The sequence below is a fragment of the Vanacampus margaritifer genome, chromosome 10, assembly GCF_051991255.1.
Source record: "Vanacampus margaritifer isolate UIUO_Vmar chromosome 10, RoL_Vmar_1.0, whole genome shotgun sequence".
NCBI classification, from domain to species: domain Eukaryota; kingdom Metazoa; phylum Chordata; class Actinopteri; order Syngnathiformes; family Syngnathidae; genus Vanacampus; species Vanacampus margaritifer.
In genome coordinates this window covers 16,192,540-16,219,798 of record NC_135441.1, presented here as the reverse complement: position 1 = coordinate 16,219,798, position 27,259 = coordinate 16,192,540, and the positions used below count along the sequence as shown (strand labels likewise).

Below are 27,259 nucleotides of genomic sequence, written 5' to 3'. Positions count from 1 at the left end.
GTCAAGACTTCCGGCCGTAATATTAGGCACACCTACACTTAGCAGGTACTCGTGTAATACAAGAAAGGTGAAAATATTAGTTTTTTGTTTGTTTTTACTGTCAATACTAAAATTGTCATTTTTGGACAATTTCAGCTGTGTTAATGCAAAAATACTGAACTTCGCGAAAGGAGGGGATTTTGGTCCAAGTTTTTAATTTACAATTTCTTATATTAAAAAAACCCATTTTGGCTCTATTACGGCCAGTTTAAACACATGAAAACGACATATTTTAAATTCCTCGCTTAATGTAATGAATCATCTAATTTGGGTAGAATGTTTTTCATTTTAGACTTAAGTTCAGTTCAGTTCTTTCTCCAGATCATATCAAAAAAGTTTGTACAAGGGAACATTTCAATGTAATATTGTTAGTTACCAAAATAGGTGTTTCGTGGCTTACTGCACACACCAAGGGAGTAGGGCTTTAATGAATGACATTTCAGATTTTAATAAGTGGAGCTACCCACTGCTGAACATGAAAAAAAAATTTTTAGAAGTGGAAGCACTCTCTGCTTTCTGTATAGGTATTACCGAAATTACATACAAAATTAGTTTTTGAGGTTGTTGTACAACCTTGCCATTGTACAAATAAGTTGGAGTTCAAAAAACAAAATGAATTGAGATTTTATACAAAAGCAAGAGTATCAATGTTATTTAAAACTTTATAAATAAATTAAAAAACAACAACATAAAAACACCTTGAAAATTAGACTACGTACATAGCCAAGGCAATAAAAATCGAACAAGACATGAGGGTTGAATTCCTGTGTGAGAGTAAGTCACTTTAGATCGAGTTTACATTTGATAATACAGCTAACTACTGCACATGTTATGACTCTTCCACTATACATTTACTTATGGTGATTATCCAGTAGTGTTGCAAAAGACAGGTCCAGTTAGCTTATTGTAACTCGAAGTAGACAGCTACATGAGTGTTATTTAGACACATATCTTTTTATTGTACATAAGCACACAGTAGGACTCTTACAGTGCTTCCTATTTCCAGAAAGATTATAAGGCTGGATGCATCCCATAATATGCAATGTGTCGTAAACCACCACTTTGGTTTAAAATCGGCTGTTATCGCTACACAGGTTGGGACAAATAGGCCACCACTGAGACGAAAGGCACCTACAGTACCTACACTTCACAATTTCCTCACCCCAGAATAAAAACATAATACAAATATATAAAAACATACAAACATCCCTGCTTCTACACATGTAACACACTAGTGAAAACGCATGCATGCATTTGTTGCGCAGCCAACACAGCTGTTACATTAAACTACAATTTAGAGTGCTAACTTTCACTTTAATTGACAGATGCAGGATATGAATACAGACGCTCCCCTACTTACGAACATTCGAGTTACGAACAACGGTACATACGAACATTTCTGCGCGTACAGTATGTCGAAAAATGTTCGGAAACAAATGCTGTAAGTTAGATTTTGTATTGAGCGTAGTGCTTCTTTCCGCCGCTAATACCGACGATTGGCGCTGTGAGAGCTCATTGGAGGCTGAGCAACGTGGCGAGGAGGAGGAGGAAGAAAAGGCCGGTCCCCATGAAGCAGGAAATAACTTTTGAAGCTGATTCCAGCGACGACGAAGAATCTCTCATGATATAAAATCTTCCTCCATCATCTCCTTAAGCATCGAGTACATCTTCCAAAAGTAAGTTAAACTTCATTTTATTTATCTTATTACGTACATGTACATACTGTGTGTGTGTGTCTCGCTCTCTCTCTCTAACATACGTAGTACAGTACAGTACTGTACGTATTCTCTCCATTTTATTAAGTTTTTTTCAGTACAAACCAATGCAGGTTACTTGTACAAGCCTTAAACATACTTATATAAACCTTCAATATACTTATATAGGCTTTAAACATAAATTATAATACAAAATATAGCAATGAAGCAACTTACGAACAAATTCACCTTACGAACGATCATCCGGAACGTAACTCGTTCGTAAGGTGGGGAGCGTCTGTACTACATTACTGAAAACCCGTTTTATGTTTTCTCAATGAACAGCTACATAAATTTAGCGCCTACGTAAATAATTGAGAACTCTACAACTGACCATAACTAAGGTTGCTGTTGCAACCCTAAACGTAACAGATATTTGTTTCTGTAGTGCTTGACAGTTATCCGACCCCTACCATCCACTGGCAGGATTTTCCTTCCAAGTTTTGGGGATGAAGGTGAAGAGGACTGGAGGAGAGCCCTGGGGTAACATCCATGCTCCCGGTGCTCCAACAATGAGGCAGGAAGGGGAGGGTGACGGAAGAGCCGGCGATGGAAGAGCCGTCAGCGCGCACACAATCAGCCAGAGAGGACAGTGGCTGCTGGAGGTCCCGGTCAAAGACGGAGAAACACGGCGAGGAACGGATGGAGCGCAGCACTGCAGGAGATGGAAGAAAGTCAAGTGACTTAAGTCAGATGACACACGGGATGCGCTTAGACTCACCGTCTGTCTCAATGGGAGGAGTCAGTAAAAGTTGAGCCTGCTTGTTGCCTGCTTGAGCAGCTCGTCTGTACAGCTCAATTGCTGTTCTTATGCTCTTTTGGACGCCAAAGCCGCTCTCGTAGCACTGACCCAACAGGAGTAGAGCAGTATTATCCTAAACACAAACGCACAAGAACTTTATGATCTATTTTCATATATCACAAAGCTATGGTTAGTTATATATTTATATAGCTACCAAAAGAAAGTCTCTAAGCAAAAACAAGAATCCCAAGAAGGCCTGTCCTTGATCAGACTGCAAGCAAATAAAAGGATGCTCACACTGCTCTGTGCTGCCATCTGCAGGTAGTGCACTGACTTGTTGCCATCTCTCATTGGCTCCTGGGAGTACACAGATGCGAGGCATAATTGAGCCTGAAGAGGGAGGATTAAGGTAAAAATATCATATTAAAACATTAGCAATTGTTGCTATGACATAATAAAAAAACAAGATGACTTCCACCTTTGTCAGACCAGCTGCAGCAGCCTTCTCCAGAAGGCTGATGGCTATGTTCAACTTTTCTTCACTCTCGAACCCGCTACTGGTCAGGAGCAGCTTTGCACACCGGTACTGAGCCTGTTTGTGACCTGCCACCGCTGCCCGTCGATAGTAATGGGACGCCTTCATGCAGTATAAAGAGAAAAAGGAGAAAATGGCAACCAACAAAGTACATAATTACTATCAGAATCAACAATGTGGCAAGAGTGGACTTTCTTAAGACGTCTCTCAACCCTTTGCCACCAAGTACCACCTAAAAAAAAGTTCTTATAAATCAAATGCAAATGTATTTTAACTTTGAAGTGAAATACAACTGAACTGAGATAGACTAGGGATATAGAAAATGGATGAATGGACCTTGTCCTTATCCTTGCCGACTCCTCTGCCCTTCTCGTAACAGACGGCAGTGTTAAAAAGAGCCTTGCCGTAGCCCTGTTGAGCTGCCGCCAGGAAACACGTGAAAGCTTCCTCGTCGTTTCCACTTTTGGCTCTTTGAAGGCCTGCGGCGAGAAGAGAAACGAAAAATGAAGGTGACGAAAAAAAACACACACATACAACAAAGCATAGTGACAAAAACCATGGAATGAATGTTGATCTGTTAAAATAAATACATAATGGGTGTGAAAAAAAATGGCTCGGAGTAACAAGTAGTGATGTCATAGATACCAATAATGTTTAGGATTACTGGAACACTGCTGTCTGCCACTTTTTCAAGGTTTTGTGCTGCTTCCATCAGTCTCTCTTCACCTTCAAACATACACTGAAAGCAAAACAATCACATTTAGTCACGCAGGTTAAAATTTCAAAAATTATTCAATGAGGTGACATAGTGAACCTTGTAATGGGCAGGGTCCGTCTTTGAGCTTTCTTCTTCAAAACCATGCTCTTGCGGACAGGAGGCAGACATATACGTGTCACCTGTGGCAGAGGAAAAAATGAGAGGATGTTTGTTCTGATTCAACTAAGTCAAAGGGAAGTTTGTTGGTCTAAAAAATCTTTGAGTTTTTTAACTTTTCACATTGTGTGATTAAAATTGATCGTGTTTCTCCCATAATTCAGTTAATGTGAATTCACCAATTCATGATTTTTTTGGGGGGTAAAACCTATTCTTCGTTAATTGTTGAATTTTTTTTGTGAAGTATCGCTTTGGCACAATCTTGATATAGACAGCCCATTAACCTGTTTAACTCATTCACCGCCATTGACGGCTGTAGACGTCCAAGATACGTTTTTAACTCTTTGACTGCCAGACGTTTCAGAAAAGGGATGCCGTGGATGCCAGCCGATTTAAGCGTTTTTGACTGATCTTTCAAGGTCCACAGAAAATGTTGTGTTTGGACTATGGAAACACACATACTACCAAATGAAAGATTGGACTCTCATCTTTCATCAGAAAAAAAAAGTTTGTTTCTACCTTATTCCGTTTTTCAGTAATCAACAATAGAAAATGGTTAGTTTCACCTGTTTTGAAAAAAAAAAAACGCCTTTTAACGTCTTTGGCACTCCTCCATAGGATTTTACTAAACGTTATTTAACGTTTTTGGCAGTCAAAGAGTTAATAGGAAAAAGTAGTTAATTACTGCCATCTTAATCCTTCCGTTGGGAATTATGAACATTTTAAGTGGGTGTCAATTTTTCGGATTTTCACTTTTGCTTCTATTGATTTGATTCAACATACAAGTCAAACAATTATGTGGTTCTATTCAACGATAAACAGCATACTTGTACATCAAATGATTAAAACCAATAGGAAAAACTACACCTTGGCTGGACTGCATTTATTTCGGCTACTACAAACTCTATGTTGCTAGCATCGGATGGACTCCTCACATACCTCCAAATTTATCACTCTTCAAACCAAAACCAAAATAACAGCATGAAAATGTAGATCCATTAACATTGCGTTGTGAAAGAGAGAAATACAATACAATAATTTGTGTGTATATATATATATAGATATAGATATATAGATAGATAGATAGAGAGAGAGAGAGACCAGTAGTATAGGTTTGTGGGGAAAAAAAATACCAAATTTAGACTGAACACACCTTGGGTTTTTTTCCAGAAAAAAAAAAAAGACTGAACACACCTTGTAAAGGCGAATCATGGCTCAGCGACCCCTGAAGATCTAAGCTATTGGTGTTAGCAGTCAGGCAGTTCTGGCTACTACAGTTTGATGCAGAATCACTTCCACCACTGCTCGGACTCAAGGGCTGAGTGTGGAGACAAAGCACACTCCTTCCTCCCAGGATCTCGTCATTCCTTGAAACTGGGGAACACACACACAAAAATCATGAGAGTTTGATAATCAAAAGGTTTTCAGTGAGGCAATTCTACTCGCAAAGATGCAGTGCTCACAAATGTCCAGCAGGAGGCGGTAACCACACTTCTGCAAAGTGGGTGGTGTCGTCCTGACTCCGGAAGCTTGAGTGGGCTCAGCGCAAGAAGAGAAACTGGAGTGGATCCTCCGGCAGATCTGCATGAACAGCACTGCCGTCGCACCCTTTGGATGAACATTTTCCATTCTCATCAGTGATGAAGAATTACTAGATGTACTACAAATGACCAATTAGTACTAACATGTTGTATACCAAGCAGCAGCTTTTCAAGAGCAGTTTTGTAAACCCTGATCACTTCATGATTCAAGGTTCAATAATCAGATTAAAATACATACAGGTGGCCCTAGGCTTATATTACTTACTTGTGTCAAATTCATGTACCCTGACTCCACTAAGATGCCGAAAACAATTGGTGGGGTCCACAGAGATGCACTAAAAGACTAAAAAAGACCACGTTAACTATATTTACAATCTTAAGTAAGCTGCACATTACAATTCTTCAAAACTGCTGTACATAAATATCATTGTGGAGTTTTATTGCTATAACACTGCAGCATGAGTTATTAGTTATTCTGTAAATTTATTTTGTAAATATGATGAAGAAAATGGAAATAATTACTTTTACTGTCAGAACTGTTGACAGTCAAACTGACTGAATCACTAACAACGTCAATACTAGCTTATGGCAGTTATGTTTTTTTGTTTACATATGAATGGAATGTTTTTAGGTCTTGAAGTGGGGAATAGTCTGGAATGCAGCATTTGAGTTATGACTTGTCTTAAAATGCAGTAATTGAGAAGTACCACTGAGAGGCACTGCAGGGACGACAACAAAGGAACCCAATATAGTTTTGTTTTTTTTTAAACACACGAAAACACTGCATTTCTTATAGCTTGCCCACTCTTCCCCTAACAAAGTAAAAAAATAATAATAATGCTGCAGACTATATTTCTATTTTACGCTTACAGGTCATCGTAACAGGTTACACATTTAACGTGACAAGAAAGAATGAGCTGAACTTTATTGGGATGCCTAAACCAGGTTGTCCTTATTTTAAAAAACAACAAAATTAACTTCGTCTGTGTCACATCAGCGAGAGAAATTCCTAAAAAGAGTAAGACATACCCATCCCACGGCATCAAGAGCCGTGTAACGAGGCAGCTCGGTGGAAGTGAATTTAAAGGCCCGCTGTTTCTTCTCCCTCCTCTCGCCATCCTCCTCTTTATGGGAGCTGAAAGGCATCAAAAACAAAACATGAAGCAAAAATGTCTACTTTGTAACATACAAGGGGCAAAATGTTAGGCACGCTTCTTATTGTGATGTAATTCTACACCACTGCAAACTAATAGAGACTATAAAACTGGAAATTGCAATTATTATTTTTTTATACTTGTAGTTGTGAGCTAAAATGCTGTTGAATTAAATTAATCTTTGAAATGTTGAACATGGAATAACGTTGGAATGGTTTGAATCCATCAAAAAATGCAAAAGGAAGAGATAAATATGTAAAAATACTTCTTAATTGAGAATTTGATTGGGAAATTTGGGGTATGAGCATTGATCCCCCAAGTCCTGAATGAGATGAAACGTTTGATGTAAGAATGACTTGAATTGATTGTGAAATGTGGAAAGAGGAGGTTATTTAAAGCATTGTATTACATTTGGGAATTGTATTGTGAATATTGGGTTTTTTTAACTGTGAAAAGTGAAATTGAAGCAATGTGAAAAATGTGTATCAAAATGTTTAGAATAAGATCAAGAGTTTGAATACGGCATGATAAAAGATGGGTACATTATTAGCTTAATGCGTTCCTTGAATCGTGTGTTCTGTTTTTTGGTGGAAAATTTGAAATTCTTTGCAAATTGGGAATTTTTGGAATGTGGAACGTAATAAATGGTCAAAAAAAAGGTGGTGAAATATGCAAAAAGTAGAACACTGGTGTGTCAATAACATGATATGGGCTAGAATCAAAAATGAAACCAGAAAGGTCTAACATGGTTTCTTGTGAGTGTGAATCTACCTGCTGTCAGAGGCGTTTCTAGAGGTGGAGAGAACAGTGGAGGTGTTGATGACCTCATCTTCCACATGGTGATTCTGGGGGAGACGCAGTGGGGTGCTGGTGTGGTATCGATGCAGCACTGCAAATACACAAGCAGTAAGAAAGATTCATCATGAGCACACAAACTAATGCTTCCACAACTGAAGGATTCAGGGGGATTTCCAGAGAATCCATTAGCTAGATCTATTGTTTATCAAGTTCTAAGAGGTTTACTTGACGAAGCAAACAATATTTATCATGTAATGATATATCCTTAGAAATGTGTTAAAATGTATGCTGCTATATCTCATTCATTTAAAAATACAGTATACTTAATTTGCTCTAAATTAAGGGAATGTTATCTTAATTAATAATGAACAGATTTGGCTAATATATTCTGAATTAAATTTAAGCATTTCGAAAATTCACTAAGTACAAATTAGTAGAAAGCATAGTAATGTACGACGAAATCTAACCTTTATTATATGATGTTTAACAAACGAATGCATTCAAGCCTTTATCCTCACGTTGATATAAAAATAGAATATAATACTTTTTAATGAATGCAAATCTATTTCAGCCACTTACGACAAAACATCATAGAATATATCGAATAAATGGATCATTCTGATCCTGGATATCATGTACGACGAGAACAACACAAAAGCCAACCTTTAATCTTAAAGTAAGATTTGAATTCAACACATAAGAAGACACTTGAAAGAGCTTTTGCAGAAACCAAAATAACCATTAGGCCGAATGGCGACGTTACTCGAGAAGTTTCCATGGTGCTCTTCACTTTCGTCTTACCTCTCCACGCGAGTCCTTTAACCCTCCACATGGTTCTTCTTTCTCACGGGAGCGTCCACCGCCGACCAATTACGATGTTCACATGCATCGAACTTTAAGCTGTCTTTCGTTGCAGGTCACGTCGATGTAAACAATTTGCACTCAAACAAAAGTCACGAGTGCAGTCCGGTGAGTGAGAAACAACCCGGAAGTGGTTGACATGACGCAATCGAGAACGTATGATACGGTACAACACCGCCACCTTGTGGGGAAACGAGGACACATAGAATCATGTATTTTCAATGGATAGCAGTGTGCACATAATATCAAGATGCTCAGTCATTAATTTTAACATTTCCAAATACTTAATGCATTGTTATTATTGTAGTATGCGTAGCTTTGCAGTATCAGTCGTGTAGACCTAAAGTGTATCATGCACGTGGGTTCTATATTTTTTGTACATATTTATCTATCCATCCTACATACATACATACATACATACATACATACATACATACATACAAACACTCACTTATCTCACCTATCAAAACACCCACCCACCCATCAGGACACTTTGCCGTTTCTTTGCGGTGTCAAATAAGTGACGCAAGTGACTGGAATGTAACACACACTTCCAGTCAGGCAGAGCTAAAGGGGAGTGAGCTGACCGTGTATGTCGCTTTGAATTCAGGGTAAGCTTTGAAAAGCCAGCTTCTTGACCGGTTGCCATGGGCACCATCATCGAGTCTTTCACCAGCTAACCCTTTTTTTGAGTCGGCATCTCATTCTCCCTCAGATTCCTGACACATCGTGGCCCAAACATTGTCTATGATTTAATTACCCCCCCCCCCCCCCCTTTTAGTATTAACTACAAGTAGCTTGTGAGTATTGTAAACTTTTAAGCCAACTCCACTAGTCACTGAAACCCAGTCTGCCTGCATTGACAAGACTTTTAACCCAATCTATATTCTTAATCTATATCATGAGACTTAGCATTGTCTCAGTGCTTTGTGGTGTCTCTGTATTGAGTGTAATGAATTTGATGTTTATTTATTTATTTATTTATTTATTTATTTATTTATTTATTCACTTACATACACTTTATTTACTTGTAATGTTTGTTTTGTTGTTCTTGTTTTACTTATCTTTATTGCATGCCTGTTTTAAGTTCCATGTTCAGCACTTTGTATATAGCAATGCTAGTTTTAAAGTGCTTTATGAATAAAGTTCAGTTGGGTTGAATCACTAATCAGCAGTGTTATTAAGTAAAATACAAAGATAAACTAATAATGTTGTGTCATTGTCACTTTACAAAAAAATGATTTACTAAATTGAGATTAAACATAAATACATAACCATATAGACCATATAGGAAAAGCATGGTGAGAACTTGTAAACTCCACACAGAAGGCCAGAGCTGAAATTAGAACCCAGAACCTCTTGACTATAAGCAGACATGCTAACCATTACTCAATTAAATAAATTAATATTCTACAAGAAAAAGATTAGTCGCATGCACAGACCTGCACACTAATTAACAAATTCAATTGTTTTGTTTTATTTTATTTGGTAAATTTGATTAACAACATCATATTTTAATTCATTTTTGTTAAAGAGCTTCTAAATATTGATGTATTAAGCATCACAGGAACCTAATAAAAAAAGATTTTGGTAATTACCAATGTTGTTAATTTATGCATGAATCTTACATTGGGTGGTGGTGGTCTAATAAATTTGTCAAGCACTGCGCATATGTGCAGTAAAAACTGATGTTAAAAGTGCATTTAAACATCATAAAGTTCACTCTGTGAGGGGGAAATTGGCAGATGTCGCAGAACCCCTCAGGATCCGGAAAACCGTGATTATTTTGTTAGCTGTGAGCCCTGTTGTGAGGATGCTTTCAACATGTGTGTATCTTTACCACAGTTCTTGACTTGTGGAACACCGACATCGAGATTACTAGGGATTTATTAGATTGTTGCAGCGTTTGGATCCCCCTCGGCTCAAGAAGATATGACCTGTGCTGACCGGCTGCGACTCCATTACACATCCCAGTCAGTGCATTGTTGGGCCTCACACTGCTTGAGGAAAGCGAGAAAGAGGTTAAATTTGTAAACTAAGGGGGTGGGGGACACAAGGGGAGTTTGACTGGCTCCCCCTTTTCTTTTTTTTCCTCCTGCTTCACCCGTCTCCTTGGCCACATAATACACACATCCTCAGACACACACATACACAGACGAGGGTTCAGTCCTGCTATGGCCAACACCACCAGCCCCGAGGAGATCTCTCCCGCCCAGGGCGCTGTAGCACCACCCGAGCCTGACCTGGAAACTAGCGTAGAACCCGACTCAGCACCAAAGCCTGAGCCTAGCGAGGCCTGTTGTGACAGAGAGGATGAGGAAGAAGAGGAAGAAACAGCGCCGGGGCAGGAGAAAGCTGGAGGTCAGGATCCGGAGTGGGTAGAGGACAGGTTCAGGATCAATAGGAAGAAGTTGGAGACCATGTTGTATGGTGAGTCAACACACATCACAATTTTGCCCTCTGGTCTCTATGCTGGCCATTTATCTGTTTATTTCCACACCCAGTTTAAGTTTACTGTCAAATTAAAGTTTAAACATTACACAAAGAGAATTACACATAAAAACAAACAAACACATAACTGCCTTACAGTTCACTAACTTAATGCTAACACATAATGGAAAACGTCGTAAGCAAGCTAATGAATAGCATCAGTTTATTAGTGTGATAATTCAATTCAGCTTACTGAATTGTGTCTCCATGTACAGTGGACCCCACTCATAGCGGCAGGTAGGGACCGAGCCAGCCTGCAAATTCAATGAAATGCAGTGGACAAATAAAAAAATAAAAAATATCTGATAAAGCTTCAGTATGCATCAAAATAAACATTAAAATATGTTTAAAATATAGGAAAAAATAGCAGAATCCGTAGTGAATATCCACTGTATAGTGTACTGTACAGAGCCGTATAGAGAGAGAGTTTGGCCAACTCAAACAGCAGTTGTGATTGGTCAACTGCTGGTCACATGACATATGGACGCCATCTTGTTACCCTGCCAAAACCAAGTTGGCCAAACTCTCTCTATATGGACTATATGACGGAGGAGGACTTCCGATTTCCAGGTTTTCACCCAATAAGTTTGTTTCTGTTTCCGGTTTGCGACGTGTGGGCCGCGTCCCAGTACTTCCGCTTCCGCCTATATGGCTCTCGGGTGCACATTCCCATCGACGGGTGCGAAGCTGCGAGTGTGTAGTGTCTGTCTCAGTGTCCAAAGCATTTCAGATAGCCGCGGCGGGCGCCCGGTTGGGGGGCACATGGGTGAGGGTGCGATTGTTGGAACGTGGCCAGCAGTGGCCGGAAACGGTGCTGATGTGTAAAAAACCCGGAAGTCGGAAGTCCGTGGCATCTACCCCATACGTCTCTGGTACTGTATATGTTACACTGCCCCCTGGTGGACAATCCATGCACATCATAAGGAACAGCAATGTAAAAAAAAAAAAAGTGGCAAAAACGGTTAAATTCTTTAAATTTTACTTAATTATATCATTACTTTATGTTTTTATGAAATGTAATATTTTGCTGTGCTAAATTCACATACAATTTTTTTTGTCGTATAATTTGGGAGGCTTTAATGAATTTATTTCCATTCATTCAACACTGATTTATGTGCTTTAAGTGATGACCGTTGTCATGGAAATAATTAAATTAATATCTCACTGTATACATGACCTTGTACATTCTAGCTCTATCATGGCCACTTTTGTCCAATTGAAACCCATGACACATTATTCCAATTCCTTGTTACTTTATTTAATTCAATTGTTACTTTATTTAATTTAATTATTATTTTTACCATTATACATCATTAATAGATTGCAATACATCATAAAAACCAACTGGGATTTTAAGGGTTTAACAAAGGGGGCATTTTATACTTATGACAATAACTGATGATGTTAGATAAAAACTTTATAAAGTAAAACTAACATAAAATGCAAAATTACAGACTGTCTATTCTTGGTCAAAAATGTCCATTAACAAGCGGAAAGTGTTGTAAAATCAAACAGGCCTGAGGGTACATAGAAGGTGATTTTTTATTGTGGCTAGCCTAAATTCTGTACCGCATGTTTCTCAAGGCCTCCAGCTTGTCGCCACCACCCATGCAGTAAAGTCATGTATTATCATGAATGATTAATGATACCCTATGGGTGATGCATTCATAAGTCTTATTGCTATTATCATGCCTGTCTGGGATGAGGAGGTAACTGCCGTCGTTAGTTATCACAGGCTGGCAGCTTTATGACGAATGCCTTCACTGTGTTGAGGCTCATTGTGTCACTGCTGCACATTTGTGCTGCTGTGGCGGGAAATAACCAAGTACAAATACTTTAGAGATAACTTTTCCCTACGTTTGAAAACAGATAGCTGTACATTTAATCCCCTTCTTTGTCAGAAAGTTTTTGCGAGAAGAGCATTTTTTTTTTCATTGTGTTAAGTTACCAAAATGGGTAAATGACATTTTTTATTTTACTTAAGAACAGGACTTGAATCTTTTGCTACAAGTATCTGTACTTCTACTTAAGTTCAGTCATCTGTTTGGCTGTTGACACAGATGCTCCGCGGCTTGAATGCATTCTGTGATACTTTATGGTGTTTGAGCAGCCTCAGTTAGGCTGTAAATATTGTATCTCGTCAGATCGTACTCTCTTTGACTGTGACGTGCATTAGTGGATTTTCCTACCTAATACTTCTCAGTTTTGTATCTGTGGCCTAATTTCTGTGGTCAAGTGGGAGGTCTTTGCGTCACTAAATGTCATCAACGTCATTAGCCGTTTCCAGGCTGATTTGTGGTGCCCCCCGCCCCCATCTTTGCCACCTTCACTCTCCACCCTATACTATTCTTTCACCATTCCTCAGCTCTAGCCAGTGTTACCCTTAGTGATGGGGGGGGGGGGGGGGATAAAAGGCAGCAGGCGCTACCCCCCAACCCTGTAAATGTCACAGTGAAGCCATGGCCTTTTAAAATTGTTTATGTTCCAAGCAATTTCTCGTTCCTTTTGTGCCAGTTGCTAAGCTAACGTCAACATTTAAAAGCTGTCAACATTGTTTTAGACTGATCACATAAAAGTTTGGAGTTGAAGTCCGTCAGAATTCCTTCAAACAGGGAAAACAACTCTCAGTCTTCTCAAAAGTAATAGTAGTAGCTTTAAGAGTAGTCTCATTTAATTTTCAGAAAGCATGGACTTACAGTTAAAAAATCTTTTAAAAAAGTTTATTTTTTATAACAACATAAGACATTTAAAAACAAAGAAAAAAAGCACACAGAATAATTTAAGACATTTAGAAGCAAAGTAAAGAAATAAAAACTATTTTTTCTTTCTTTTTTTCTAAAAAAAGGACTAAATTATTATAAAATCATTCAGGTCACTGTTGGTGTAATGGTTAATTCAGCTTACTTCTTACATGTATCCTGCGTTGAGTTCTCACTTAGTGACTGTATGAATGTGTCTGTGAACGGTTGTCTGTCCATTTGTGCCAGTGGTTGACTCAAATATATAATAATAATAATAATAATAATAATAATAACAATAATAATAATAATAATAATAATAATAATTATTATTATTATTATACTTACTTTGGAAATGAGTTTTTTTTTTTTTTGCATAGCGTTGACCGTAGTGTGAATGAAGTCAATAATAATAGTATTAATAATAATAATAATAATAAACGGCTAAAATGTGCCAGTGATTCAAATAATCAACTGTTTAATTGCAGGCACAACCTATTTTAGTGCAGTACTGTACTTACGTATATTTAACGGTATATTGAGGCGGATCTTTGCTGATACGAAAGAGGGGACTGCAGTAAATTAAACGTTTTTTATTTTAATTTTGTTTATTTTACTGTGTTTGTTACAGCTCCAAGGGCTGGAGATGATATGACAGGCGAGGAGTTTTTTGAGAAAGTAAGTCAAAACATCAAATTTAATTAAAAAAAACCTTCAGACCCATAGGTGGTCCCAGTGTACATGACATATTTGTATGTCTAAACCAATAAAACACATAATTTGAATGATGTCAACACTTCTGGTTCATGATTGGATCCCCCCCCCACACACACAAAAATGTTCTATGTTGTTCTTATGTGGGAAATGAGTCAAAATCAGTGGGAAAAAAAGAAGACATTTTGCCCAGCAGAATAAATGTGGTTCTGAAGGGGCTACAAACACAAAACAAATGAAAAATTCCTACTCAGAAGACACTGTTAATGTTGGTGCATAAAGTTCACTTAGTACTTATGGCTGAAAGATTGGTTTATCTCTATGACAAATCCTGTGATAACAGCTTTCCTAGGCAGTGTAATGATTACAATCTTTGAAATGCAAATGAGCCTTTGTATTCTTAGAATCTGTATGAGCAGCATATATTCTCAAGGCCTCTTCACAGCTCTCTTTCACTCTCCTCCATTGTTTTGGTCTTCACAGGTGATGAAAGAAACTGACACTCAGGTGAAATGGCCTTCCAAATTGAAGATTGGAGCCAAGTCAAAGAAAGGTGACAGATTCTTAATGTCACTCACATCCTTTAATTAGCGCCTTTTTGTTGCTCCCTGTTACATTTCATATCAAGGCCTTTCCAGTGGAACTAAATTGCACAATCTAATGAGATCATATCAAACTGAGCTGTTACCTTTTCCAGACCCACACGTGAAGGTGGAAGGGAAGAAAGCCAACGTTTTGGAAGCCAAAAAGAAGATTCTAGAAGTCCTAGAAACCAGGGTACTTATTGTACAATTACTTACATTAGTGGCAATGTGGTCCTGATTGCATTAAAATACTCAGGTAAACAAGGTGACCCTCAAAATGGACGTGGCTTACACGGAGCATTCTCATGTGATCGGGAAAGGTGGCGGAAACATTAAGAAGGTGATGGAAGTCACTTCCTGCCATATCCATTTCCCAGACTCCAACCGCCACAATGCTGCAGGGGAAAAAAGCAACCAGGTATGCTGATGGAACCAAAGGGAGCAATTTAGAGAGGCTATAACATTTATAAAAGAAAGCAAAAAAATAAATAAATCTTTTTTATTGTTACCAGGTGTCAATTGCTGGACCCATCGAAGGAGTGGAAGAGGCCAGGAGGAGAATTAGAGTGAGTGGTCGATTCAGCGGCGGGTTGTGCATTTTCTACCTGGGCCTTCAGTGACGTCTTATCCGACTTAATCCATCTCTCAACACCACCACTATAATATCACAGTTATAGAAACCGTCAATATTAACGTAATATAACAGCACGCAAGTGTGTGATGTAGATTACCTGGATCAGTTCGGAATCAATGAATTTAATCAATTTACAGTATGTAAAAATATAATTTAATACATTCCGATCGGGAGGGAAGAATGCTGATATTATCAAGATGGCCCTTAAGACAGGAAATGGATACCGGATTGGTTAATCTTATTGCTAATATACTTTAAATTATATCATACAGCACTACTGATTCTGACTGTCCTCGTCAGATTCAAAATCTAGTCAAATCAAAGTTAAGTCAGTTGTATTTATAAAGCGCCAATTCACAACAGAAGTTATCTCTAAGGAAGGCTCAAAATAAGCGTAAAGCAGTGTACACTGGAACCTTATGACATAATCGGGATGTACACAAGTGTAGTACTACAACGCACACAGCCGGTTGAGGTTGAGGCAAGCCCTGTGCTATTTAGCTTAGCAACGAACTTTGACGAATACGCAACAAGTCATGCTAATTGCTAAGCTAACCTAAGAATGACATGGCTAGCGCATTTTCACACCAGAATTAAGTGCTAGGGTGATTGAGTATAGTTTTGACAGACAAAGAGGAGGTTATCCAACTTTGCACAGCAAAGTAGCAGGTAAATTAATATTTGTTTGGACTGTGGAGAAAAAAATTATACTTGGTAAACTGAACAGGAAACCAGAAATTAATTACTGTACGCTACGCCCTACGTGAGCCAGGAGGAATGGCCTGTAAGGTTCAAAACATATTATTAGGCTGTATTATAAAATATTCTATATTTAATATATAAAATAATATTACATAATATTATAAAATATTTATGTTATAAATATTAAAATAGATATAATATGAATATATAATATATTTGTATAAAATAATATAAAATACATATAATATTTTTACAATATATAAATATTTTATATATATATTAGGTCTATTTTTAAAATGACACAGCCTACTCAAAATTTTTTTTTACATATCAGTCTGTACTCACAGATCAATAGAATGATAAATAGAACACCTGACCCCAATAACGCAGGTACGCACTGGTGCTGAGTACAGTATTTATCAAAAGTCTTCAGTGTGTCTTTTTCTGACATCACCTCATACACTTCACACTCTTCCTTTTCTTTTGTATTCTTTGTTTCCTTTTTTTACATACTAGGACCTGCAGCCACTGACTTTGACCTTTGACTTGCCAGTCAGCCTGGCCCCTCAGCCCCTGCCAGACGCCGGCTCACCTCTCATCCAGCAGGTGGTGCAGACGTTAGGGGTCAGCGTGAGCTTCAGAGCGGTGCCACCGCAGCCTCAGGCGCAGCCCGCCTTCTTTGGGAGCTGCTGCACCGTGTGGGGCCTGCAGGGTAACGCCTCCGCAGTCAAGGTCAGCGCGACGCGTGCGCCGGAAAGCGTCGACTCGCACGCATGAGCTGTAACCACGGCAACGTGTTCCCATGTATTACACGGCAGAAGGCGACCTGCGTTCTGATGGAGCTGCTCCTGGGGTCAGAGGTAACAGGGAGCGTCGTGACCAGCCAGCTGGATGTCACCTCGCAGCAGCATCTCTTCTTGCTGGGGCAGAACGGAGCTCACTTTCTGAGCGTCATGCATCACACCCAGACCCAGATCATTCTACCAGACCTCAGCGCACCCCAGAACCTCCCCTCACTGGTCATCCAGGGAAGCCCCGATGGAGTGTGTCTGGCCCGCCAACAGCTCATGGTAAGTTTCATGTGGCTGTGTGACAAAAAAAACGTGTGACAAAGTTAACAACACAAGACTGTGGCACCCAACCTCATGACTCAAACCCAAATGGCTAACTGCTTATGCCACATTGTTGGGCAATAGTACAATTTAAAAAGGGGATAGACTCCAGCTCCCTGTGACCATGAACAGGCGCTACTGTGGCACTTGCCTTTTTTCCACTTCATTTGAGCAGAGGCATGTTTAAATTTCGAACCGCGATGAAGCAACAGCTCAAAACTCAAAAACTCATAAGTCGGGACGCTCATAAGTCAAGGTACAACTGTACTGTAAAAGGAAAAATCTATGGTGCCATGTGCCATTCCTGCCCTCAAAATTTCACATTTCGGGACCATCATAAACGGAGTCCCTGTGTTGTTCTGCATTGTGTTGTTGTCCTTTCTCTGTACGTCTATTTCAGATTTTTGTGTAGCACACTGCATTCACATTCTGCGGAACACAAACATAAACAACTAATCTTTGAAATTCCCCGATAAATTGTTGAATGCTTTAACCAAGCATGGATAATTTGAAGAGGCATATCGAGCGGCACAAATGCTTCCGGAGGTATTTTAAATATACTGTAATCTCTGCTCCATGTTTATGATTCCTCCACATGCTTGAGAGTGAGAACGGGTGACAGAATTATACACAAAAGCAATGAAATCGAGGCAGAGAGAGAGAGAGAAGTACTAAAACAGCAGAATAATGACGAGATACAATATAGACGTAAGCAGTTAGGCAGTTGGCTTTGAATTATTAGTGTGACTGGCACAGCTTTTTCTTTGTCACACCCAGTAAAGATATTTTATCCTCAACAAATTAACTTACCACATTATGGTACACCTACAGTGTAATGAGGTCCAATACTAAAACGTAGGCAAACATTCTGAAAAATACAATGCCACTTTACAATAAAGGTACCCTTATAAAGATTTTACACAAAGCCAAGAATAACATTATAAACTTTTTATGAATATTATGGAAATGTTCTCATAAGTAAACAATAAAAATCACATTTTATAATGATCTATATTCTCCTTTATGTGTGACCTTAAAGTGACCATGGACTACTACCATTCACAGCTGAGCCCAAATACGCTAACAGCCTAACATAGAGATGCTAGCATTTACTAACTCCAGTAGTAGTGCTAAATTGCTAATTATACAAATTTTTCAAACATGACATTTGTGCCATAATATACACATTTTTCAAATCAACAGTTTAATACAATGTTAGCTATCTACTTATTTAGCTAGCTAGCTTACTAGCTATCCCTCCTTATTTAGATATGTAGTGCCCAAAAGTGTAGTTTTTCACTATTAACCATTCCGACATAACATCAAATCAAAATGGTGGTCTTATGCTGCATTCAAGGAGGATCTGAACTCTGATGTTGGATTTATCCCACTTGGAGTGTCCTAGAGGCAAATGTAAACAAGATGGCTGATTCTGATAAATTCTTTGTTGTTCTGGTTAACGCAGTTATTCCAAATCACGTTGTGTCACATGAGCATATGTCTTGCATTTACATTTGCCTCAAACGCTTTGAGGTGGGAACTGACACAATCCGAGTGGGAAAAATCAGATTTCCCACTTTCTTCGAATGCAGCATTTTCTTCGGTGAAACACAGCTTTCCGCTATTTGAAAAGCATTAGACTTTGGATCGTTTTTAATTTGATTTGTGAGGATTGTTTTGATTTGAAAATGTGATCAAATGTTGTTTGACTACAATAACAATATGCCTAGTTTGTAGCCTATGCTTGTTACAGTAACAATGCGCTGTGGAAATGAAGCCTTGCATTGTGGAAATATCAGAAATGCCCGGATGTTCGGGATTGTCAATAGGCTAGCAAACAATAAACATAGAAGAATGTTGTCAGTGTCTATAAGAAACAGCTGCAGGCAGGTGTATCTCGCAAAGAGTAAGGTGAGTACAATCATTGTTTAACAAAATGTATTTGTCTCTTTTTACACATAGGACTGTCTGCCTGTGTGCTTGATGTTTGACATGCGGGAAGATCTGGAGGCAGATCCCTGCTCGCTGGCTCAGATGATGCAAAACCTTGGAGTCTTCATTAGTGTCAAGCCCAAAGTGAAGCAGACCAACAAGGTAGCACAATATTAACTTTGTCTAATTGTGCATCTTTCCCTTGTTGTTAACCGTCACAATTATCAACAAAGCTTCCTGTTTTGCTTTACTGTCATTCCCTTAGATCTAGCTTCTTATTTTTATTTTTATTAAATATTACAGTATTATGCAACAGTCCCGAACCAGTATGTATTTATTGCAGTCAGTGGTGGTAAAAGGTCTCGAAAGGAACATCCAGTGTCTTTATGAGGCCCGTCGGCTGCTGTTGGGCTTGGATTCTTGTGACTCCACCAAGGTAACCAAGGTGACCCCTGACCCCATTCTGGCCGGTAATGAACTGACCAGTTATTGGCTCAACATGTTACTACAGCAGCTGCGTCTCTCGGAACACGGTGAGCTTGCAGTGGTTGTAATCAATTTTTTTGCAAATGCTTGGATTTTGTCATCCATCTTTTTGTTTGCGTTCAGTTTACTGTCTGCTCATTAGCATTTTAAAATGGGTGACAGCTAGCATGAACAAATATTTACACTTAATTATAATCCTTTGTGCTTATAGAGAGGGTTATGAGAAACATACAAGGTTACAAGAATGGTTCTACACCATTAAACTAAAACTACAAGCACCCTAATAAACATATAACTCAAAACTAAACATTATATTTGGGTCTCTGAATGCAACTCTTTGTTTTGGTTATAATACCGAGGCCAGTGAGACATTTTTGGAATCAAATGCCATTTTCAACTAATTGTGTTTGTTGCCTTATGTTAAGCAGGCCTCGTCCCTGCTCACATTCCAGAGGTTCTAAGTGGTACAAAGACTCGCCCATCACCTCCACCCGGGCTACCCGCTCCCACTGAGGAAGGGAGGGCGGGACTAAAGGGATCAGACTGTCGTCCATTGGAGAAGGTGTGTAATACGTAACTTTCACTACCATAAGAAAATAAAACACATAATTGAAAATGTCCTGTCTATTTAGATCCTAGAAAATGACGACCAGTCCGGCCAGTCGGATGATGAGAGTTCTAAAGATACGTTGATGATGACGCCATCGGATGATGCAATGAGCATCCCCAGCGGCCCGAGGGTGCCTCTGATGGGTCGGAGGGGGAGTCTGCAGGGTCCCGAGATTAACAAAGTTTTCAACCAAGCCAGACGGCACTCTACGGGTCAGGCGTTCACATGGAGGTGAGTGTTAAGACAATCAAGTGAGATTGCAGACCTCCGCCAAGGAAAAACAGTTAAAATCTTGGATTTGCATCTTTAAATTATGATGGTTAGCCTGTTGACATTATTTGCTCAGAAAACCCACAACTAGCATTTCTCAACAACAAAAAGAAAATGCCTTTTTAAAAATCATGTTGAAAATATTCTACAGAACATCTGTTCGTACATGCCAGAGTTATACTGTGTATGAATGCTGCAGTTTTCTATATACTTAGTATAGTTGTGTGGTGCGCGTCGGCTTGTTTTATTTGCTTCAACTCAGCCACCCCAGTTAATCCTTGTGTGTATGTTATCTCCTCAATGCACAAGGATGCTGAATTCAGAAATGGAGCGAGGGAGGACGGAACGGAGGAACAGCCTCAGGAGAGACGTGATGCCGTCCCGGGATGTTGGCGCAGATGTCTCTGAATCGGAGGTGCGAAAGAACACGCATGACTTTCTTTTCAACGTTCTAATGTCACATGACAGCTGTGCAAATCAGAGCTTGAGTGCAGTCATTGCATCCAACCTATATCAAAGACCATTTCAAGTTAAAGTACCACTGATTGACAAACCCACATAAGTGGGGCGAAATTCATTCTCCGCGTTCGACCCATCCCATGAGGGAGCGGTGAGCAGCAGCAGGGGCTGCGCTCGGGAATCATTTGGTGATCTAACGTCCCAATTCCAACCCTTAATGCTGAGTGTCAAGCAGAGTCTTTGGTATGACCTGGCCAGGGATTGAACCCAGAGCTGAAGTATACAATGAAGATATGGTTAACAATTTTGGCATTTTTACCCATATTTGCTGCTTTCTGATTGATTTCTGGGCTCTTTTGTGATTTTTACCAAAAGTATAAACAGGCTTGCCACTACATTATCTCTTTGACTGACAAAAACGTTAAATAACGTTTAGTAAAATCCTATGGAGGAGTGCCAAAGACGTTAAAATACGTTTTTTTTCAAAACAGAGGTGAAACTAACCATTTTCTATTGTTGATTACTGAAAAACGGAATAAGGTAGAAACAAACTTTTTCTTCTGATGAAAGATGAGAGTTCAATCTTGCATTTGGTAGTATGTGTGTTTCCATAGTCCAAACACATTATTTTCTGTGGACCTTGAAAGATCTGGCAGTCAAAGAGTTAAAGTGCCTGCAGGGAGTGATGTGTTAGTATACGTGATGTAAATAAGGTTCAACCTGCCTGCACTAAAGATTTTAAATTCCATGCATTATTTACCTACTTTATATCCCGTTTATGCTCCGTAGGTTTATGACTATGAGAAGAAGAAATTGCTGGCGACCAGAGGTTAGTGCCTCTAAATGTTTAATTCCTCTTCTTGTCTTACATTGTAGCTTTTTTTTCTAAGCAAAGAGTGCAAAGGAAAACTGATCTTATATTCATTGATCTGTGCCCCACCATGTATTGCGGATGTACCCTAAAGACAAAACACTTAATCGGTTAATTCATTAATTCATTCATCATTATACAGGGAGTCCTCGAGTTACGAACGAGTTCTGTTCCTAGGCTGGCGATTTCTGCGTAAGTCGTATTTCACCGTTAAAGTTGAAATTTACATCAAAATACTTACTACAAAATTCATTAAAATACAAAAATAAGATGCTGTGCTTACCATTACTGCTTAGAGGTGGAAGAAAAAAACAAAGATCCTCCTGGTGCACAAACACAGACAAGTGTTAGCACTAGCTGAGCAGGAGGACAAAATGGCGAACGAGTGACAAAATGGCAGCTGAGGCGCGACTGTCGTAAAGTCCAAATGTCGTAGGTCGAGTGCGTGGTCTGCATGTAATCAAATTGACACATTTCCGTTCCACTGAAATGCATTTGAATGGTTTTGTATGCTACAAAAGTGTGATTACAAATACGGTATTTTCAGTTATATAAATTGCACAGTAGAGGCAGCGCACGCACGCACGTACATGTGAGCTGTTATATGTTTGACTTACTTGGTTTCTATCGCTGTGTCTCATGCTACATTTTTTTGCTGTGTGTCTCAATTTCAATAATTTGAGCTCGAAAAATGCCACACACCGGCAACAAGTAACTGTTCCCAATGAATTATTCAACACCTGAACCCCACTTGCCCATTCTATGAATTTTGGAAGTAAAGCCAGAACAACTGAAATGATGGACAGACTGCATTGACTTGTTTTGCCACGACCAGTCTCCCACAGCTATTTAGAACTGTCCATCAAATGCTATTTTATTGATTTGTCTTCCAACAACTTCATATTGACTGAGTCAGACTAACGGCACCAAGCTGCATGCAAGAGAGAGGTGGCAAAAGTACTCACAAATGTGGACTTCATAAAAGTGTGGATACTTGTGTAAAAATTGAAGTATTGATTCAACTCCTATATATACAGCAGGTAAACGCTAAAAAAAAAAGTATACTGAAATGTACTTAAGGAAAAAAGTAAAAATGCATTTTTATATACAGTATATGCAATACCGGTTTTGATAACTTGGCACAAAGACAACTTCCCTGCACACAAAATCATTTCTCTCTTTTATTACCTTGCACAGAGCTCAAACTGAGAACGGGAAGAAAAAAAAATCCCTAGACAGCTTTGCCGCAAGCTAAATTCTGCCTGGATAATCAGCACTGAGCTGACAACAGATCCTGCATGAGCAAAACAAAACAACATGACAAAAAAATGCTAAATTAGCTAATGGCAACAATTTAAGGAGGAGAAAGCACAAGTATCTATTTTCAAATGTAGGAAGTAAAAAGTCATCAGAAAAGATATACTCAAGTAAAGCATCTACACAATTTGTAATGTCTCTGTATTTAGCAGTCTTGTAATGTAATGGAGTACAATGCTTTTTTTTTCAAATACATTTTAACTGTGCTAACATTTTCATCTACTTTTTACATTGTATTTCTGTCAACTTTCACTACATTTCCGAAATAAAATATAGACTTCTACCCCGAAACATTTTGCCTAACGTTTGGTACTCATTAATCCAAAATAACCCCCCAAAAATTGACAAAATTCCTAAACTGGGAGCACAAAGAGGAAAAATAATGAATAAAATAGTGACTAGATGGAAGCACCTGCTGCTGACTCGACTGTTCACACATCATATATTTTCCAACAGCAGATGACGACCAAAACGACTACGGCGGCGAATGAGTGTCTCTTATGACTACATAAAGTGACAAAATACTGACATTCAAAACTCCCCGCCCAACATGAAGAAACATCAATAGGTTACATTAATTTATATTAATGCAGTGAAGTCAAAACGTGAATATTGATTTACTTTTCATAAGCTTGTTCAGGCTATAAGTACATGGCTAACGTGTGCTAGCTAACTTCGCTCACTAGCAAACAACACATCTCTTTAGCTAACTACTGTAGACCACTGAGGTTAACTACAAAAAACATTTAAAGTTAAATAAAATTCGATTTGTAAGTCACTTTTTTAAAATACTTTTACTTCCAATTATAACATGCAGTATATATTCTTCTGCTGCAGCTTTCACGACACATTTGATTGGCCGGCCGGTACCGAATCGCAGTCTATGGACGCCTGTCCAGACCCACTTTCTCTTTCAAGAAAGTGGGTGTGGCTTTATAGGCTAGGTCATAGTATGGTGAACCATACAAGAGTTGTGACAGTAAAAAGAACTGATGGTAATAGACTGTGGGACTATTCAAGAAATGAACTTGTGCCAATAACTGGTGGTCATAGTCTGGCGGACCATTCAAGAATGGTGACGGGCAACATCGAGGAGCTGTTGGAGCACCACCCTTTGGTGAAAAAGGAAATGGCAACAGCGGAACGAACACATGTCACTCGAAAGATTTAGACCAGGAGGTTTTCTTCTGTTGCTACAGAGGTAGCAGTAAAAAAAAAAGAGCAAGAACATCTTCTGTGACAAAGCAAACAAAACAAGCAAAACTGAACTGTACTCAGGCAGTGATTCTTTTGTGTACCACTAGAGGGAGCATTCATACCACGAGTGGCATACCGCCCTTTGAGAATCACTTTTCTACAAAGTGACTTTTACTTCTACCAAAGTTATTATGTTCTGCTAAGATACTTTTACCCACTTAAGACTGCTTCTTAGTTATTTCTGTGTTTTTCTTCCAGCAATGCAGAGAAAGCCAGTGGTCACTGAAGTCCGGACGCCCACAGACACTTGGAGCGGTCTCGGCTTTTCCAAATCCATGCCAGCGGAGGCCGTGAAGGAGCTGCGGAACATCAGCCGTCGCAGCTACAAACCCTACTTGAGCACAAGTAGCGGCCAGGTACAAATCAGCAATTAGCCAGCTCGACATGCTGCTTTCGCTAGTTTTTCAACAAATGCTGCTAAGTGCTGTTTTTAAAGCTCCCTGGAGATATTTTATGTTGCAATCTCTCTGGGACTGTTTGTTATCTTGCTGTGCGGTGAACAAAGGAAATTTCAACGCTCAATTACTCGCACCATGATTGCATTGCTTTGGTCAGCACGACCAGTCACATCATCCTGCTTCTACCTCGTTAAAGAACCCTCAAATAGAAGGATTAGCTGACTCTCTAGAGTTTAAAGCTATTCTGCTATTTAGTCTAATGCAGTGGCGACTGTGCGTATAGTGCCGGACGGGCCTCACTAGATGTATTTTATATTTAATACAGAACTTTAAGCCAGTCACATTAATCATCTATAATGCCTGTTTTGATAATGAAATTAAATCATTGCCTCATCGCAGTCATGGGCCAATCAGAGCGGCGCAGTATCTAATGGGAGCAATTCGGACAACTGGAGGGCCAGACGCGGATCCCAGCCCGCTTCCTCGTCTTCCTCCTCATCCTCCTCTTCTCCATCCTCCCCACCACCAACCTCCTTCCCGTCCTCCTCACACTTCTCCACCTTCGCATCTAGCAGAAACAGGAACGACAAACCCCGTAAGTCCCAGTTAGCATGACAAAGACCGATATTAAAGTTCAGCTTCTAAAGCCCTTGATGCCTACAGCGGAGGGCTTCCCGGGTTGCAACTACTTTGACGACGTGTGCTCATCAAGGAGGGCATCCACCTGCAGTCAGCGTAGCCCCTCCCCCCAGATGATGGACGACCTGCCGGAGCTCCTTAGCCAATTGGGATTGATGAAGTACATTGATGTGTTGGAGCAACAAGAGGTAAACAAGAAGAGGCTTTGTTTTGGGGAGTGCACTTCTTTGACATTAATTGATATCTTCAGGCTTCTCACACATATAACGAAACACTCTCATGCACACTATGAAAATTATTTTGCTTATACTCACTAATAAAGGACTTTCATACACACTACTGAAACCTCATACACACTATTGAAATGTTTTTCTAAACTCAATTGAAAAACTCACACAAACTACTGAAACACTCTCGTGAACACTCTCAAAATGCTCTCATATTATTCACACTACTGAAACACTTAGCATATATCAGTGTGAGAGATTTCAGTTTTGTGTGTGAGTTTACAGGGGTTACCTCTCACACAAGTGAAACACTCTCATGCTACTGAAAAGCACTGAGCGCAAATTTCAGTGAGATGTGTGAGAGGATTTAAGTAATGTATGAGGGTCCATCACAGGCAAGTTCAGGATCAACCCACACACTCCCGCAGGTGAAATGCTCTCTCACATACAACTGAAATACTCTCAAACTTCATCCTGAAATATACCAAAATATGAATTTCGGTAGCATGTATGAAAGTGTTTCTGGTGTGTGAGTGTATTTGAAAATGTCCCTAACAAACCATCATACATATTCTTGTCAATTCCCAATGTTGCTGTGTGTTAAGCAGGTTTGGAATTTTTCACAATTGTTTTTTTTTAAATTTCATCTTGACTTGTGATTATTATTTTTTTTAAATCAGTGAGTTTAATTAGTTGTTAAAGCAGGTTTGTTAGTTCTTATTAGTTTTTTTGTAGTTCTTCATTTTAGTTGAATTTTTCTTAGTTTTAGTATTAGTTTTAGATTTTTCAGTAAAATGGATGCCAAAATCTCATGTATTAATGGTAAAGAAGGAATTGAAGGATATTTCTGCTATATTATAGTTAGTTTTATAAATGGCAAATATAGTTTAAATTATTTTCAATCAATTTATTTTATGCTAGTTTTCATTAACTATAGCTAACCTTGGTGTTGATTTAGATTGACTACCAGACTTTCCTCACGTTGTCTGATGATGATCTGAAGGAAGTGGGCGTGTCCACATTTGGAGCCAGACGCAAGATGCTGTTGGCCATCTCAGGTACTGTCATAGCTGGATTCCTCTTCGACAATGGTGGCACTTCATCAAAACAAAAAACAAATCCTTGTGTCCAGACTTGAACAAGAGCAAGAGGAGGCCTTCAGACACATCCAGCGTGAAGTCTGGATACTTGGAAGGCGGCGCCAGCGGTAGACTGCCACGCATTGCGGACATGGAAGTGGCTGCCCTGAGTAACCGCTGGTGAAAGGAGATTTTAAGTTAACCCTGTCAATTGTGGAACTGAAGCTGTAACATAACACAGGTGTCATTTACTTCAATCAGAAGCAACAAAACCAAGAAAACAGCATGTAGTCATGTGTGCCTTGCATCAACAGCCAAATTCCAAAGCTTTTTATTCAAAATCAAGACAAGGAGGTCTTCTCTTCCAAACTTCATTTTTTTTTTATGACAAAAAGTCAAACATTGCATGTCGGTTCGTGTGAGTTTGCCATGTGCCTTTCAC

General features: G+C 39.1%; 2 protein-coding genes across 3 annotated transcripts; one reads left to right on the top strand and one right to left on the bottom strand.

Moving 5' to 3' along the window:
• Positions 1–972: 972 nt before the first annotated feature.
• On the bottom strand, positions 973–8,434 carry dele1 (DAP3 binding cell death enhancer 1). Of its 2 annotated transcripts, XM_077578567.1 has the most exons (13): positions 8,239–8,434; positions 7,411–7,528; positions 6,515–6,620; positions 5,751–5,828; positions 5,408–5,552; positions 5,139–5,318; positions 3,885–3,967; positions 3,716–3,809; positions 3,407–3,549; positions 3,014–3,172; positions 2,833–2,925; positions 2,515–2,668; positions 973–2,448 (listed from the first exon to the last, which is right to left on the bottom strand). In XM_077578567.1, the coding sequence occupies exons 1-13, from the start codon at positions 8,267–8,269 to the stop codon at positions 2,192–2,194; spliced, it is 1,641 nt and encodes a 546-aa protein (XP_077434693.1). In that variant the 5' UTR covers positions 8,270–8,434; the 3' UTR covers positions 973–2,191. The 2 variants fall into 2 exon arrangements, with proteins under 2 accessions (XP_077434693.1, XP_077434694.1); XM_077578568.1 differs by lacking the exon at positions 5,751–5,828 and having other exon boundaries at positions 8,239–8,432.
• A 2,038-nt stretch (positions 8,435–10,472) lies between these two features.
• bicc2 (bicaudal C homolog 2) lies at positions 10,473–27,259 on the top strand. Its single transcript, XM_077578151.1, has 19 exons — positions 10,473–10,728; positions 14,158–14,204; positions 14,724–14,793; positions 14,938–15,017; positions 15,081–15,242; positions 15,337–15,390; positions 16,677–16,892; positions 16,979–17,230; positions 19,235–19,366; positions 19,548–19,737; positions 20,119–20,252; positions 20,323–20,531; positions 20,880–20,985; positions 21,819–21,858; positions 24,673–24,830; positions 25,272–25,467; positions 25,536–25,699; positions 26,697–26,796; positions 26,871–27,259. Exons 1-19 carry the CDS (start codon positions 10,473–10,475, stop codon positions 26,999–27,001), a joined length of 2,697 nt encoding a protein of 898 aa, XP_077434277.1. The 3' UTR covers positions 27,002–27,259.

Bases quoted from the DNA above. Each gene is read 5' to 3' on its own strand.
- dele1 (XM_077578567.1), bottom strand. From the start codon at position 8,269: ATGTGGAGGGTTAAAGGACTCGCGTGGAGAG. The intron at 5,829-6,514 runs GTATGTCTTACT...GGTCTTTTTTAG, and splicing joins CTCTTGATGCCGTGGGATGG to TCTTTTAGTGCATCTCTGTG. The intron at 2,669-2,832 runs GTGAGCATCCTT...GTTTGTGTTTAG, and splicing joins AGATGGCAGCACAGAGCAGT to GATAATACTGCTCTACTCCT.
- bicc2 (XM_077578151.1), top strand. From the start codon at position 10,473: ATGGCCAACACCACCAGCCCCGAGGAGATCTCTCCCGCCCAGGGCGCT. The intron at 15,018-15,080 runs GTACTTATTGTA...TAAAATACTCAG, and splicing joins TAGAAGTCCTAGAAACCAGG to GTAAACAAGGTGACCCTCAA. The intron at 16,893-16,978 runs GTCAGCGCGACG...ATTACACGGCAG, and splicing joins GTAACGCCTCCGCAGTCAAG to AAGGCGACCTGCGTTCTGAT.